At 46.9% G+C, this 16,139-nt stretch overlaps 6 protein-coding genes across 6 annotated transcripts; 3 read left to right on the top strand and 3 right to left on the bottom strand.

Moving 5' to 3' along the window:
• Positions 1 to 940: 940 nt before the first annotated feature.
• Positions 941 to 2,480, top strand: PHALS_10094 (Myb domain, plants; the record flags this gene model as incomplete). The annotated part of the gene is made up of 4 exons (XM_024725456.1): positions 941 to 1,283; positions 1,350 to 1,387; positions 1,453 to 2,379; positions 2,439 to 2,480. The coding sequence occupies 4 exons, from the start codon at positions 941 to 943 to the stop codon at positions 2,478 to 2,480; spliced, it is 1,350 nt and encodes a 449-aa protein (XP_024576232.1).
• Positions 2,481 to 2,727: 247 nt separating this feature from the next.
• PHALS_10093 (uncharacterized protein) lies at positions 2,728 to 3,027 on the top strand (the record flags this gene model as incomplete). The annotated part of the gene is made up of 1 exon (XM_024725455.1): positions 2,728 to 3,027. The coding sequence occupies one exon, from the start codon at positions 2,728 to 2,730 to the stop codon at positions 3,025 to 3,027; it is 300 nt and encodes a 99-aa protein (XP_024576231.1).
• Positions 3,028 to 3,245: 218 nt separating this feature from the next.
• PHALS_10092 (small nuclear ribonucleoprotein f) lies at positions 3,246 to 3,651 on the bottom strand (the record flags this gene model as incomplete). The annotated part of the gene is made up of 3 exons (XM_024725454.1): positions 3,246 to 3,397; positions 3,464 to 3,539; positions 3,649 to 3,651. The coding sequence occupies 3 exons, from the start codon at positions 3,649 to 3,651 to the stop codon at positions 3,246 to 3,248; spliced, it is 231 nt and encodes a 76-aa protein (XP_024576230.1).
• A 120-nt stretch (positions 3,652 to 3,771) lies between these two features.
• On the bottom strand, positions 3,772 to 5,028 carry PHALS_10091 (Hsp90 co-chaperone CNS1 (contains TPR repeats); the record flags this gene model as incomplete). The annotated part of the gene is made up of 1 exon (XM_024725453.1): positions 3,772 to 5,028. One exon carries the CDS (start codon positions 5,026 to 5,028, stop codon positions 3,772 to 3,774), a length of 1,257 nt encoding a protein of 418 aa, XP_024576229.1.
• Positions 5,029 to 5,111: 83 nt separating this feature from the next.
• On the top strand, positions 5,112 to 7,865 carry PHALS_10090 (Uncharacterized conserved protein; the record flags this gene model as incomplete). The annotated part of the gene is made up of 10 exons (XM_024725452.1): positions 5,112 to 5,321; positions 5,403 to 5,478; positions 5,553 to 5,962; positions 6,035 to 6,392; positions 6,464 to 6,527; positions 6,588 to 6,717; positions 6,776 to 6,940; positions 7,003 to 7,075; positions 7,140 to 7,202; positions 7,273 to 7,865. 10 exons carry the CDS (start codon positions 5,112 to 5,114, stop codon positions 7,863 to 7,865), a joined length of 2,142 nt encoding a protein of 713 aa, XP_024576228.1.
• Positions 7,866 to 8,034: 169 nt separating this feature from the next.
• PHALS_10089 (HSP20-like chaperone) lies at positions 8,035 to 8,585 on the bottom strand (the record flags this gene model as incomplete). Its single annotated transcript, XM_024725451.1, has 3 exons — positions 8,035 to 8,271; positions 8,334 to 8,388; positions 8,473 to 8,585. 3 exons carry the CDS (start codon positions 8,583 to 8,585, stop codon positions 8,035 to 8,037), a joined length of 405 nt encoding a protein of 134 aa, XP_024576227.1.
• Positions 8,586 to 16,139: the final 7,554 nt, after the last annotated feature.

The raw sequence follows: 16,139 nt of genomic DNA, 5'->3' as shown, positions 1-16,139 counted from the left end.
TCAATCAATCGGCTCGTATTTGTATATTGATGACGTTTGTCGTAGTCACACCGTTGGATATAGCTCATGCTTGAACATACAGCGTAGCGTACTCTCTCAAGATTTTTGAAACAAGGCTCTACTAATAAATATCCTTGTTCCGTAAAGCAACTTCTGAATATCATGTACGTAGAAAATTACTTCAACAAATTTACAGTCTTAAAGTTTTTAAAGATAATTTACAGTAAAACCTGTCTAAATTAAACATGTTGGGACTGGGGGACAGTGGTTAAAATAGAAAGGGTTTTAAATTAAACAGGTTTAATTTAGACAGGTTTTACTGTATGGTGCTCAACATGGGTCCATATCTCTTGTTCAATTTAGAGCGGGTTTTAAATTAAACAGGTTTAATTTAGACAGGTTCTAATGTAGTACAAAAGTAAATAAAATAACACACGATTTCAGTTCGAACCCGCTCTAACTAATCTGTAATCGAATTAATATGAGCTCGTTTTACTACTAAATTACACCTTCACCCTGTTTTGCATGATGACTGGTCCAGAATCCAAGACGAGGCTTATGGGTAAGCAATCGCACAATTTCGTTTAGACCAAGACGCATACATCACTTATAGTCGTGAATGCATAGTGTGGACATGTAGAAGCCGGTTTGAAAGTATGTATTGTAGTTTACACATAATTATTAACATGCAGTATTTCAACACACGAATATGTCCTCTCACTAACCGGTATTAGATTCAGATATTCCTCAGGTTCTATTGAACAGGATCTCTTTTTGAGTCCATCAACTCGTAGCTGGTATCAGTGTCAAGTATCTTGCCGTCTCCCTCTCTGCGCTCCTTCTTTGCTTGTGACTTTCTGCATTTTTGCTGCGCTGTTTGACCCCCATCCATTAGCCTCATCATCTGTGAGTATTCTGGACGACCACCGCAAAGAGCTGTATGACTGATTTGGTCTCTTCGAGCGACTCTGCTCCTCCCCTATCAAGACGAACTCAGCTCTTCATTCAAAATCCGCGGGTAGTGGTGGACAGCAGCGACGAGGCGCGTACTGACACGGCCACGCCGCCCTCCATGAATCCGGCTTGCTCACCAGTCACGGATGCTGAAGGCGCAACAGCAGTATCTACAAAAACAGCGACAAATACCTCGTCATTCAGCGGTAAACAAAAGAAGACGGATGAAGACAAATCAGCTTCCAAGCAGCGTAAATATGAACGCAAGACGAAGCGATTCGTTTGGCCTGACGATCTCCATCGACTCTTTGTAGCTGCTATCTTTGACGGTTCGTGCTGGTTTGGTTTGTGCATCAAAAACTGAATTGATAATGTGATATGTGAAATTGCTTTAGTTGGTCTCAAAAATGCTTCACCAAAGACTTTGCTGACGGTAATTTCGACTCATGCGCTCCTATAAATAAGGTAACTAACGTGTGCACTTGTTTATTGATGCAGCTTATGGAGCCTGTGGAACCCGACGCAGGACTCACAACAGAACACCTCAAGTCGCATTTGCAAAAGTTTCGACTTAATTACGAGCGCTCACGAATAGAGTTTCTCGAATATTATGACCGCAGTGCTAAGCGCAATCTCAAGCGTCGCCGAAGTCAAGGTCAGCAACGAATGAACGGGGCTAATAGTGAGACCGCTAGTATGTTTGTGTTTCCTATAAGCAACCCGAAGCGCCGAAAAAATCGTGTTCACGAAAGTGATAGTGGCGAAAGTGACTCGGACAATGAGTATTGCAGTCTTAACGACAACACAATGGACGATGGGATCAAGAAGCAGGCAACATCACGCGTCCAGCGTGAATCTTCTGCTGCTTCAACAACTGCTCACGCTCCTGATTTGATTTACTCGCAACTTATGCAAAGTGCTCAGCAACAGCCGATATTTGATGGAAACAGCCAAACCCGCCAGCACTCTCACGTTACAGATACTCTTATGATGCCTGTTGTTCCTGCACTGGTATCCACTGGTATGATGCCAATAAAAACTCAGCATTTGCCACCAGCATACGCCGCTCATGTTCAGCGCAAACAATTTACTGATCACGATCGTGAGTTGGCTGTAGCAGCAGCTGCTGTGGCAGCATATAGATATCCTTTAGGACAACTTCCTGTTGCCTCGGGAACTTCCGGAATGCCCGAGCTTTCAGACCCACAGTGGAGTCTCCTGACTTCCTTGATATCTCCTCAGCTTTCAGCTATGAATGCACCGGTAGATGATGATGGAATGTTTGCACATGGAGCCACCAGCGACACAATTCTTCGAAATGCGAGTGAATACGTGTTTCAGAACGAATCGTGTGATTTACGAATGCAAATGCATATCGCTATGCAAGCACAAATGAATCTTCACCGTCAGATGCTTACACGTAAAGTGGAGATGGCTCAGCATCTTGCAAGCCAGAATAGAATGGGAAGAGGCATTGATACCAGAACTGTTCTGAGCAACAACGACAAGGTGGGGAGATTCTGTGATCTATTGAGCGGTCCGCAACACCTTCAACAATTTCAACAACAGCCGACAAAACAGATGAGCCAACAGCGGCGACAACTACAGCAACAGCAGCAGCAACAGCAACAGCATCAGCAAAAGCGACAGGAACAGCATCAGCAGTGGGAACAGCAGCACCAGCAACGGGAACAGCAACAGGAACAGCAACATCAGCAGCTCAAGCAACATCAACAACGCCTACTGCGTGATCAACAGAACGAGCAATTTCAGATGCCCCTACATTCTGAGGAATTGTCGACCAACCTAAACTCTACCACACCAGAACCACCGACTGTAGCGGGTGTGTCGGAAGAAGCAGTCGTGACTGGCCCATCACCTGACGAAACTATGATTGTGTCAAAGCCAAAAACTGACAAAGGAACGTTAGCTACTGACAATAAGGCAAGTGGACTGGCAGCAGAGACGCGGAGTGAGAGCGGGGATGATGGATTGGATCTGTATCGATGGGATCGCATTGATTTAAATGTGGAGCTGGATGATGATGATCTGTTCGGTTTTTTAAAGTCGTAAATGGCTTATAACAGATCGATGTTGTATCAGCACATGACAGGAAGTGGAACATATGTAAAAATATATGTTTCAGTATTGATAATCCGTTTATTAGGGCAATGTCAATTGCGGGAAAGACTAGTGAACTCATTCGACCTTGTTACAATCTCATTCCCTTGCAGGTAAAAGTCGCCCTTTATATTATAAAAATGCTGTGATATCTCTTACTCAGTACTATCCTAGTGAGTGTCTGTCATGGGCTCTGCATCATTCGTTGGAGCCTCGGCAGGTGGTTTCTCGTCATCCAGCAATCCTCGTATGAATAGCACATTGTTGCAGCGCACAAGCGTCTCTCCCAAATTTCCTGTAAGCTCTCCGTTAATATACTCCTCTGTATTAGCCAGCTGCAAGTTCATATAAGAGTCCACGGAAAGCAGCACACCCTTGTACTCCATACCCCATTTAAGTCGTGCCACAACAGGCTTGCCTGTCAAATTGGTCAAGAATGGCTTGGGGTTTAAAATCAGGCCGGACTATGATCATACAGAATAAAGTCAGAACATGGTTCCCTTTAGCATGTAAGCAGTTATCGGGAATTAATTGCTACGCAGAGCGAGCACATCTAGCTATCCTGAACGCTACCATTTTGGCTTGATGGATAATTAATTACGCACAATCGAATCTTTCAGCCAGTTAAGTGCGCGATGTTATTACAGCCAATCATATTGGATAAGGAGTTTATATAATAATTAATCTATTGCTAATTTATTGCTGTGCATCAAGTTTTGTAACCTTCTGTTCAATACGCTTAAGAAAGTTGCTAAGCGCCTCTGAGTCGCGCACAAAGACGTTAAGCACTGGGATTCCAGGCACTACGTATTTCTCATTTGTAAGTAGCTGCTGTAGCGTACAAAAGGGTGACACTTCAATCCAGTATTGCGTTTTCGCTTCGTGCTTTTCCTCCAGCCGTATGCGCTTTACCTCCTCATCGTCTTCCTCCTTTTCACCGCTTAGACCTACATGCCACTCCTTCGATGTCGAGTACGGTAACACCATATCTGCTGCAGCATAAACGACCAGTTTGGATGCCACAAACTCCTTCTTCGTGTCCCACTGAGCGTATGGCCCATCCTCAGGAAACATGTTAGCGAGATGCTCAATCACTGCTTCTTGCTCGCCAAAACACTGCACGAAGTCCGATGTACCATGCTGATCATACAGAAAGAGGACAGGCCAGTACATGCTGCCGCATTTGGGGTCCAAATCAGCTTTTCCTTCGTACTGGCGTACGCGCTCATCATCCACTAGAGCACGGCCGACACGAATACCGCGAGCAGCACACAGCTTGCGGTATTTGTCCGTAGCGGCACGGCGATTCATGCGTTCTTTTTCAAATTTCATCTTCTCCATTCGAATCACTTTAACAAGTTGGAGTCCTTCCACCTGTAGCGCCAGCAGCAGCTTATTCTGGGGGTCCAGTTTTAGTCCTTCTTTACAATATAGTAATGTATCAGCCGGTTTGCGCAGCAACCGAGAGGCTTTGGCGCCGCGATAGTAAGCCTTTACATTGGACGGATCAAAATTGATGGCCTTAGCAGCATCAGAGCGACAACTAGCATAATTCTTTAACTCAAGCTGCACAGCCGCGCGGTTACACAAGATTTGCGACGTAAGTTCCTTCATGTTGTACGACAAATCGCGTTCCTCCTTCGGCAATGCCAACGCCTTATAAGCGTAAGCAAGCGCGTCATTGTAATACTTGATAGCAGTTTGAAAGTAGCCTCGATGAGCCTTTTTGGCGTCGGAAAACATACCATTACCCTGATTCTTCCAATGTAATGCTAAACTCTCGGCAGTCTCGCCGTCCTCGATAAGCGCTTGAATGGCCTCTGCCATTTCATCACCCTCGACCACATGATCCTCAAAGAGCGTCATGTCTGGCAGCGAATCCATATAGGCTTGACGCTTGGCTGGGTCCCACAGCTTGCTCTCATCAATCTCGAGATCGACGCCCACATCCATGGTATCACAATTACCTTCTTGGAAATGATTGGCGGCAAACGAATTTTGATAATTGGGCAATCATGATTATATACATAGTCTAAATGGATGACAAAAACAATATACGTCTGATGAATGACTTTAGCAACAAGCGTGCGCTGGACGATGCAGAAACGGAGACAAAGGGGCAGCCGAAAAGTAAAAATGCTGTCATGAGGTGTTCTGGCTGTGGCAATAGCGACGTTAAATACCGCTGTCCTCGTTGTGAGCGTATCACATGTTCATTGATGTGCTGCTTGGCGCACAAGAAGCAGGTGCGTAATGTTTAATGACCATTATTTGTCTGTCACAGCTCACATCGTCGTACTATGACTGCAACTTTACAAACTCGATAGCATGACTGCAATGGCAAACGCGATCGTACCAAGTTTGTAGACGTTAAGAAATTTACGGATGCGGATCTTTCTAGCGGTAAGACCGAGAATCGTAGCTGTTCGGAAAAGTGGTATCTCATTTTAAATCTTTGTTTATATCAATTGCAACAGACTTCTTTTTTCTAGAGGAAGTATCTCGCTCCACGAACAGTGCACAAAGGTCCCATCGCCACTTAAACGCTAATGCGCGGCGATACAATAGCAATAAGAAGCGGAAGGTGGTAATGGGTACTTCGATTAATCCTGACATTCCTTCGGATTGGTTAGCACGATTTCCAACTGCTGTGCAAGTCTTTGCTGAGCATGCAGTTAAGCGAGGGGTAGCCTTGACACTACTCCCTTCCGGTATGAGCAAGCGTGTACGAAACTCATCGTATATGAACACAAAAGCGAATACAATGTTTTGGCGTGTAGAGTGGGCATTTCCCAGTGCAGAAGTATCCATGAGTCTGTTTGAGGAAAGAGCAAATGAACAATACACTTTGTGTGCGCTGCTTCAGAAATATCTGAACCCTAGTATGGTAAGTCGTATGACAGCAACATGCATTTATCAAAAATTAAATGTTACCAATATGCTGGTTATGCGCATACAGGAGAACGTTGCTACTCGCGGAAAGCTGAAAAAATATGCCGTGACCAATTGGGAAAAGAACATTTTGCTTCTTTTGCGAAGAGAATTTACGCCAGCATCGCAGCCGCAGTTTTACAGACTAGATGGTAATCAGAGCCTTGAAAGCAACTTAAAACGAAAAGCTATTGTGGAGTTTCCCGTGATTATCGTTGCACTTGTGACGGATGCTGATAAATATCCTATGGCACACGATGTGATTGAGACAATTTCATCCACACCAGTCAGCGCAAATGAGCCTCAGGTCCATTCTGAAAATCAAGACATGGGCACGGTGACTTTGAGCGATAAGATCTTGTCAGAAGAGACCCAAACTGACGCAGGTTTGAGCACGACAATCAACCTGTTGTCCGTACCAGACGAACGACGAGATGACATCGTGCCATGTAAACAGCACAAAAGGGTGCTAGTAGAGGAAATGCAAGTCACTGCTCACTAATAGCAACGAAATACATAATGTACGCAGTCAATTTGAACGATCATGTAATTTTTATTGTTCCGACTTGACGACTTTTCAGTAATATTTTGCCAAAACGGACACTCAGCGATAACATGGCAACCTCTTGGTTCATGGATCCAGAGCTTAAGCCCACTTCCTACAGTGCATCCTACATCTGCAACAATCTATCCAAACATGGTGAAATGTTGGTGCGTCAGCTGTTTAATTCTTCTTTGTTTCATCTGCTCATCAGTTTTACTTTTATAGGTGTACGCAAGCTTAGACGACGTGGTCTATGTGGACACTACTCAGCACATATCTTACCAGACGCACAAGTTACCATGCTCAGAAAAATCCGCGGTGCACCAAGTTCGCTTCTGTACGATCAAGAAATTAGTCGTGATAGTCGTTGCATCTGACAATGGCATTCAGGTACTGACTCCTGCTGAGAAGAAGGGCACGGATGCCTGCTTTACATTTTTTAATAACATTAGATTTACAACTCCACGGGTGAGAAAATCCTTTCAGAGATGGCGGCAATGGATCTCGTGGGTGGTGACATCAATGGTAACAGCTACCTTGATACTGTTCTTCGATATTGTGTAATGTGTTATCATGCGGTGCCACTTAGGAGATTCTCTCTATTGTCAAGGCATATGCTCAGTCTACTCAAAGGAACCACGTCTTGTTGTAGGTAAGGTTAGCTAAATAGCTATCAAAGTGATGTTTTGAGACATCTTGCTGCGGAACAAAATCAAATACAGGCACTTCAGTAGGAAAGCTCGTTGTAATCGGTAAAGAGGAAGAATGCAAGGACGGAGATGAATTGAGCGTATTTCAGGTGTGCAAGACTCTAGCAGAGCACGAAGAAGCAATTTGCTGTGTGGAATCTTCGTTCGATGGCACATTGTTAGCGAGCAGTGATATGAGCGGATTAATTCTGATCCGTAACCCAGGATGTAGATATGAGATTACCCATCGAATCATGAATGCCGGGGACTTCGCGACCTCGATAACATTAATGGCGGAAAATTGGCTTTTAGCTGGGTTTTTGACTGGGTGTCTAAGATTGTACCACCCTGAAAGCTTTCACATACACGCTGAAGTAGCCGCTCATACGCGTGCGATCACAGCTTTGGATGCGCAAAACGAATTTGCGGTGTCAGTGAGTGAGGATACATTTATCAACATCTGGGAAGTCTCATCAGGTAAGCCAGGTGCAGGTCCACGAGTGAAGCTGGTAAGCTCTCAAGTAGTGCCGAATGATCTCCTCACGGGTGTGGCTTTTGCATCGGCAAACAGCCTATGGACTACCGCTTACGACAGTACACATCTCAAGTTTTGGAGCCCAAAATAAGGGACAATCGCACAGGCTTTTATAAAAGCTAAAATTCAAATTTCATTGAGGCAATTCCCTACACCATCAGAAGAAATCGTTAATCTCAAAGTACCTCTATAAATTGTCGTGACTAACCAGACTTGACATTGTGTCAATAGCTAAATTTGTTCCTGGCGTTTGTTTGCGTCTAATCGTAAAAGGCGTCATCGTACTCGATGTGGTCCTCCATCTTTTTGGCCGCTCCATTAAGAGAAATCCACGGAAGTTCCTTTGCCTTTGTCAGAGTAATAGTGAGCAACTCCTTCTTTGTCGTCCAAGTCACGTCTGTTATCTCATGAAACAGCGATGAAATCACTAAACTCTTTGACTTGTATCCGCCAGGAGCGTCGAGTAGATCCATCGATAAGGACGTGCCAGTCCATTTCTTTGTATAAAGGAGAATTTATCAGTCAGACACGTGATGCCAATTATGAAGGTTTGTCATACCAAAATTAGCTGATCTTCTTTTAAGCCCTTGACAGCGCTATGCGTTAAATATATACTGTAATTTTGAGACGAATTCATACGGCAGTCAGAAATGTAACACAGTGACCACATTAGAAACATTATTGCTTCTTTCACGCACCTGACTGTCTTTTTACTATCGCTCCAGCCGAAAGATGATACCGAGGTCTTGCGTGCACCCTCTTCCTTGATCTCGTGGGTAAAATAATAGCTATTCTCTCCCTTTTTGATCATGTTCTCGTACAATGAAGATTTAGATTTTTCACTCTTCTCTTCATACTTCCCTTGTTCATTCTCTTCAGTTCCGTCTTCGTTGTCTTCCGTAACATTTTTTTTCTGGAGCGTTCTGTTGAGACGCGCGGTGCACCGCCATAACATCACAGTCAGCACGACCACCGCCACACTGACGATCAACTGCTCCACAAATCCCTTATTGATGTGAACATTACCCCATGGCGTAACCAGTTTCATGTAATTTGCGCTGGAGCTAGGCATGTACAGATATGGCACGAACACGCTTTGGCCCATTGCGAATCTGACCAATCTGACGATGGTTCATTGGTCAAAAATAACGTGCTAAACATCTACCTTAAACAATCTCGTTGTGAAGCGCGATTCTCGATCCAGATCAATGGTCAACGGCGCCATGCTGCCGATAAATTCTGTCGAAGATCAGCTTGGCTGTAAACTTACCGGCAACGGTGTCGCTGACAGCAGCGACGAGCCATCATGCACAAAGACCACACAGCCGGTATTATTGGACCCATCGTTTGGAGAACCAAAATAAAGTGCACACAACGAACTGCTAACAGTATGCCGAAATCGACAGACTGCCCATGCATGTGGCGAGGATGAACTCGCTCACTTGTCTCGCACATGCGCACATATGTGCTTAGCGCTCTCTCAGCCGTATGTCTTTTCTTTGCCGAGGTGGATGCTCAAAAGGTTTTTGTGACTCATCACGCTACGCGTCAAGTGGATTCGATCAATAAGACAGTAAGTTAAGGAACAAATGATACGGTGTGACAATATTCTCGTCCCGATATTTGATGTCGTATAAAGCAACATCTGATACTACAGTCCTCTTGTTGCCCAAGCATTCAATGCACATATTGTAAAACGGAACTGCCGTGCGCTTTGCCCAGAGGGAGCGATGATTCAAGGAGGCTGTATTAACAAACGCACAGACGAACGCTGTGACAGTTATCGCATTCTCTGATAGTTCGCATTAGAGCCCCCTGAACATTCTCTGTGAGAGGTGAGGCGACTGAGTTTCAGTGGGTTATGACGCATGATCTGTATAGATCACAAATGGATTGGAGCCGAGCAGGTGCACCCTGGACTTGACAAGTGCATACTTCATCGCAAGTAATCCCTTGTCGTGGACTAGGTAGCTCTTCTTTGCAGCCTATAGCTAACGAGGTTCGAACGCGACTACCAAATCTCGACACTCAGCGTCTGCTTGCAGCAGTGCACAGCCGATGGCAATGTCCGAAGTGTCTAGGACACTGAAAAAAAGTTTGAGGTCTGGTAACGTCAGTATTGATGCATGCAGGAGGCTGTCTTCGACCCCGTCAAAAGCATCCCGATGCTCGTCCCAACACGATTCCGTATCCTTCTTTGATTTATTCGACAATGGCCGTGCCATTTCCGCATGAATTGTGCTATGCTTGTGCAAGTAGTTGGCGAGGCTAAGCCACATGCGCAAGTCCTTTTTGTTCTTTGAAACTGGCCAGTCCACAATGACTCTAACCTTAGCGGGATCCGCTCAAAGGCCACGCTTCCATATGAAGCACCCTCAAAGAGATTTTTTGCGCCGAAGATGCACTTTTCTAAACTAGCATACAGCTTATTCGTGTGCATGCACTCGAGCGCCGCTCTTAATTGGACGATATGGTTTCGAACATCTGTTCTCCCGTGCCCCGCACGACTGTGGTCGAAATTTATTTGTGCTTACACCCGGTGGGGCCTGAACAATTGCGCCACAAGACGATTAAATATTGCTGGTGCATTTGACAGCACACCAGCCAGTCCCAGAGCATCCCGGTCGAAGTACTCACCGCTGTCAGCAGAATTGTGCTCGCTCTCATGAGCAATTGGTAATCACCATCGACCAAGTCGAGTGTGCTGTACCTTGTACAGCCAACTATATTGTTCTGGAGTACATCTTTTCAAGAAATCGGCATCTGTGTCGGAATGATAACAGCGTTTAGCTTATTATAAGCATGAGCGATACGCCACTTGCCGTTCGGATTCTGGGCTCAAAACGTGGGTGTCAAATGGGGCAGCTCACTCTCACGTATCATTCTTGCGTCGTGTTTCGCAAGGAAAAAGGCGTCAATGACGTCACACTGCGGTTTGGGCAGGGGCCATTGGCGTTTTACGCAGTATTTGGTTCCGGAACCAGGTCAATATTATCACACACACCTCGGTCCGGAGGTAGGAACGACGTTGGCCTATTGGAGTCGACGTCTCGGAATACCTTTCGACATCTTAAAATTCCTTTGCCAAAGGATAATACAAATCCGAAGCATCCTTCAAGATCCACGATCCACTTTATGCGTTCAGCACCGTTTTAGTGTCCACCAGGAAAGCTTCATCCAGAAGCGACGACAAGTTAATCTCCTTGTTTGGTCTTATAATGACCACCTCGGCTTAATTGCTTGGCTTCAAGGCGCCGCCAGACTCTTCGAAAGACATCTCGTCTAGATCAAGAAGACCATCCACCGTGGGAATACTCTCGAGGGTGACGTCGCCGTCTTTCTCTCCCGTCATACCGTAGACAAGCGTAAATTGCTGCGCGCTATCGTCTACGGTAGACCTACCTTGGGTCAGGGTCGACTCCTTGCGTCTTGTAAATAACAAACGGCTCCGCCGTCTTTTCTCGATAGAGACTTTACATCTCATCGAGACCAGTGGGAACACACACTTGGCGTCGTCCAGTGTCCCCGCTCCCTGCTCCATCGGAGCCTTGGTGTTGTTAACAACATCCGACGAATAGCTGCTATTTGCGCAGTCGTCGTCCAGTGCAAAACGTGCTATTCCACGCGCATTAGATGGCCCTTATCCAGTATGCCTTGGACCTCGTCCGCCCAGGCCACTCTTGGCATGCAGCTACTGCTTCGAAACGTGAGCGGTGCTCAGTGGATCACGTACCACTCCACGCGCGTCACTATGATGGGCTACACATAGCCATTACATGAAGGTACCTACTGTATGCATTGTGGAGATTAATAGAAGATGATTGCAGTATGGCGTTCCCAAACGCATACTTATTATATGAGATCGCAAACATTGTGTTTGAGACGGAATGCTGGTTACCTACTTGGAGATATGTACTGGTGACGAGACCGACGTGTCTCTGTCTTTATAAGTTGGTGGCGTAAGTCAGTCCCTTCTGCTAAATACCTTCCACGAAAGTTGAAAATTTAAGCTTTTAAAGTTCAAGCTCCGTGCACCCAAGATCTTTCATAAGTTGAGTCTGAGTTGCAACCTCAGTGAACCCTTACTTGATAAATTAGGAACCCAAGGTTTCATCAGTAAAACCTCCGGGGGCCGTTGAGGTGTATTGCATGTAGCTAGGAACCATAACGCATTTTAATTCAATTGCAAATTTATCTTTAAGGTATTAGGACTTTTTTCGTCCCTCCAAGTCGAGACTGCCCTTCTCCCTCCACGTCGAACACCGCTTCCTCGTGTGCGTTGTGTCTGAGGGACTGTTTATGAACAGCGCCCTCGTAGAACTAGAGCCTCGCCCTCGATGCCTCGGACGACTCGTCCGACCATGCCACGCTCGGCATGTAGCAACCGCTTTGTAACGTGAGAAGTGCTCAGTGGGTTACATGCCATTCCACGTGCATCACTAGGGCTTCGCCCTCGATGCCTCGGCCCTTGGCGGATCATGCCACTCTTGGCATGCAGCGACTGCTCCAATACTTGAGCAGCGCTCAGTGGGTTACGTGACACTCCACGTTTAACCCGCGAGCCACACTCGGGACTCTTGTCAAACGTACCTTCGGTGTTTGACAACTCGGATACTCCGATATCCAGTACATTACCAGTTCGGTCCAGTGCCCACGCCAATAGCGCTTCTACTTTCTAGAAGAGGTGGGTATATGACTCACCAAAGCTCCACCAGAAGATATGCGCGTAACGCCCATGGTCATCGATCTCCAATCGATCCATGGCTCACGGTGTTCCTACCATGCCATACCAAGGATAAGGTCATACCTTGCATCCAAGTCTTAGACTAGGCAGTGTTTCACGCTATCGAAATCAAGAAACTTGACACCGAGGTCCACAAAGACCTTCGGCACACTGGCACAATATCCCCATCGCTAAGCGAACATTAACGGTGTCACTCAGCCACGCTTTCAGCGCCTCAGAATCCAGCTGACTTCCTGCAATCGTGGAGCGTCGAGTATAATTGCCCGACGCACCAGAATCGATACGGATTTTCTATGGCTTCTCAAACCCTTCACAGTCACTTTTACGACCAGCAAGCCCGGTTTGCGCACGCGTTCCGTGTTCAAGCTCACGGAGCTCTTTGGGGCTGGGCCCTGCTGCCCTCTACCTTTTTTAGGCAAAAGCAGAGCTCAGTTTATCCCCAGTAGGGCGCTTCGCGCCTATTATATTTTCGCGTTTACCCACGACAAACCAAGCAGGTTAGAAGCGAAATGTCGGCTCGACGAACCTTAGCGCGCCTTGCGCATGGGACAATCAGTTCGATGGTGACGAGTGTCTCCACAAACAAAACACCATCGGGTGTTCAAACGCTGCTCGGCAGCTCGGTAGCTCGGAGCACTCCCTCCTCTTTCTCAGCAAAACTGAGATCCATCGGCTTAGGCCCGCTCGAGGAGCTCTGAGGGTATGCGCTCCAGCTGGGTCTTGCGACTTAAAGTTAACTTCGGCATTCAATGCCACGTTCTCCGCTTCTTTGAAAGAAGATGGATGCACATGGAAGACTTCAATTCTTGCCACCTCAGTTCGAAGTCCCTCCTCCAGAAAGACTGTGACCGCCACGGGTAAAGGATCGGCTGCCACCCGGGCAGTGAGAGTTCTATACTCTAGGACAAAGTTCACCAACGCCTTATTGCCCTGTCGGGCAGCAAGCAAACGCAATCACACGCGATATGCCTGATTAGGCGGCGAGAACACTCGCAAAAGCTGACGCTTCAGCTCTTTCCAAGAAGCACTGCAAGCTAGTACGCTCGGTCCTCGAGCTTGGAGATAGCTGGCGCCACGAGCTGTTGCTCGTTCTGAAGCATGGCAGATGCCATAGCCATCTCGACCTCTCTCATCGAGAGCAGGAGAGTCTCTACATCTTTACCCTCAAAGGTCCTAACGCCACCATGAGCGGCCTGGGTCGGGAGGAATCATCCGCCGTCGACGGTGGAGTCATAGACGCAGCGGCGTTAACAGCTTCTGCTGTAAGAACTCTAACAGAGCATTTTCACAATTTGAAAACGCCTCTAGGCGCGCGCTAATGGCCTCAGGCCCTTGCGCAGCAAGGTGCTTCACGCCCTCAGCTGCAAGCTGTCCTGGAGCAAATAGGAGTATCTCCACCCTCACAGAGCATTAGTCGTAACGATCCAGGCGTCGTTTGACTACGAGTGTTACTAAGTGCAGCCGGGCTGCCGTAGCTCTTTGCTTAAAAGAATCTAAGCTAAGGTCATCGACCTGTACGAGTGTGATTCCTTGATTCACGGCAAGTGTACTCCTCCTTTCAAAATTAAAAGTATTTGTTTTGGTGGCGGCAGAGCCGTCAATATCTAAACCCTTGGTTTTTCATATTTAATATAGTGATACCTACTTTATATAGCAAAAATTGATTAATATAGTAATATGCATTACCACTGGGTGATCACACCAACTTGTGTAATCTACACCTATGTACGGTCACACTATCCGCCCTTTCATACATGGGTACGTGTACCCCCGTTACACTAGTACTTGTTTGTTGGCAAAACGATATCAACTGTCCATAGATCGCTGAGCTTCCTCTAATCCTGTTAAGAAAATTCTACCAAACCTTCAACTAGATTCCATACTGGATTTATGTACATTTCATACTCCCGTGGATTGACTGCACTGGATACTTCACTGGTGGCTCCACTGAATACCTGGCTGGCATACAAAATCACAAATTGCGCGATCTGTGGAATGGGGTTACACGAACCCTGATAACAGGGGTGTGTGCTACACGAATTGTGCATGGTGTGACTACACCCAAACAAGAATACGGTACGAGGCTAGGTAGCCGGTAGTTATGCATGTAATTAGATTTTATTATATGTATGTATTAATATATTTAGAAAAATCTAAACTTTTAAAATTAAGATAAAAAATAAATAAAACTCAGGTTTTGGATTTTTAACCGAAGAGTCAATTAGCCTTGGGAAGGCAATAATTACTCTTGGAGTAAGCGGATTGCGATCCGCTAACTCACACTTGGTTCTTGTAAAGAGGGTTGGTGACCTAAAGTACGCTTCCTCAAGCGCTAAGCTACGGCAGCACCGCTGCACTTGGTAGCGCTTGTAGTCAATCTGCACCTGAGTCCTTGAGACTGATCTTCTGTGAGGATGGAGAAATTTTCCTTTTTGCCCCTGGGCATGCAGGACGGGCTTAATAAGCTAATGTCCTTGCTTGACCCTGAGGGCGTGCAACACCTTGTAGCACAAGGTCCCGAGGCAATCGGTACGCGTCTAGAGGCGTTTTCAAGTTACTAAAAGCGCTGCTAGAGCACCTGAAGCAGAAGATGCCTGCATCGTTTGCGTCCATGACGCCACCGTCAGTGACGGATGATTTTCTTCGCCCTAAGCCGCTCATGGTTAGCGTTAAGGTCTTTGAAAAGAAGGATGGAGAGAATCTCCTGCTCTGGTTGAGAGAGGTCGGGACGGCCATCGCATCCGCCATGCTCCAAATGGAGCAACAGCGCGTGGCGCTAGCCATCTCAAAGGCTGGTGGTCGAGCGCAAGAATGGGCACTGACGTGCGGCACTCCGGTCGGAGCTGTGTTTACCTCCTGGGCGGAACTGAAATCGCAGCTCTCACCAGTGTTCTTGCCGCCTAATCAGGCATATCGCGTGCGATAGCGTACCCTTGCCGCCCGACAGGGCAAAAAGGAACTGTTGGACTTTGTACAAGAGATGCGAACTCTCATTGCCGGGGTGGCAGCAGATCCCCTCCCGGAGGCGGTCACAGTGACCGTCTTTATGAAAGGCTTCCGCACTGGCGCGGCCAGAATGGAAGTCTCCCGTGTGCATTCGTCTTCATTTGAAGAGGCGGTGAGTGTGACATTGAATGCCGAATTCAATTTCAAGTCGGCACAACTTGGTTGGAATGCACACTCCAACAGCTCTTCAAGCGGACCTATGCCCATGGATCTCAGCTATCCTAAGGACGAGGGAGCAGAGCTCCGAGCTGCCGGGCAGCGTACACACATTCGACGGTGCTTTGTCTGCGGAAACACCCGTCACTTGTGGAACGTATGCCCCCCTGCGCAAAGCGCGTCAAGGTTCTTCGAACCATCGCCCCGACGCCTACCAGTCTGGTTCGTTACGGGAAACGACGCCACTCAGAAGGCGCGGGGCAACCTACTGGGGAAGAACTGAGTTCTGTTGAGCCTCAGAGAGGTATACGTCAACAGGGCCCAGCCCCGAAGAGCTCCGTGCTCTTGAACACGGAACGCGTGTGCAAGCCAGGCTTGCTGGTCGTGGAGGCGACCGTAAAGGGCTACGAGAAGCCATGAAAGATCCTCATCGATTCCGGAGCTTCGGGCAATTATACC

This window comes from Plasmopara halstedii, assembly GCF_900000015.1.
Source record: "Plasmopara halstedii genome assembly, contig: Scaffold_444, whole genome shotgun sequence".
Lineage (NCBI taxonomy): Eukaryota > Oomycota > Peronosporomycetes > Peronosporales > Peronosporaceae > Plasmopara > Plasmopara halstedii.
This window is presented reverse-complemented; position numbering and strand designations above follow the sequence as displayed.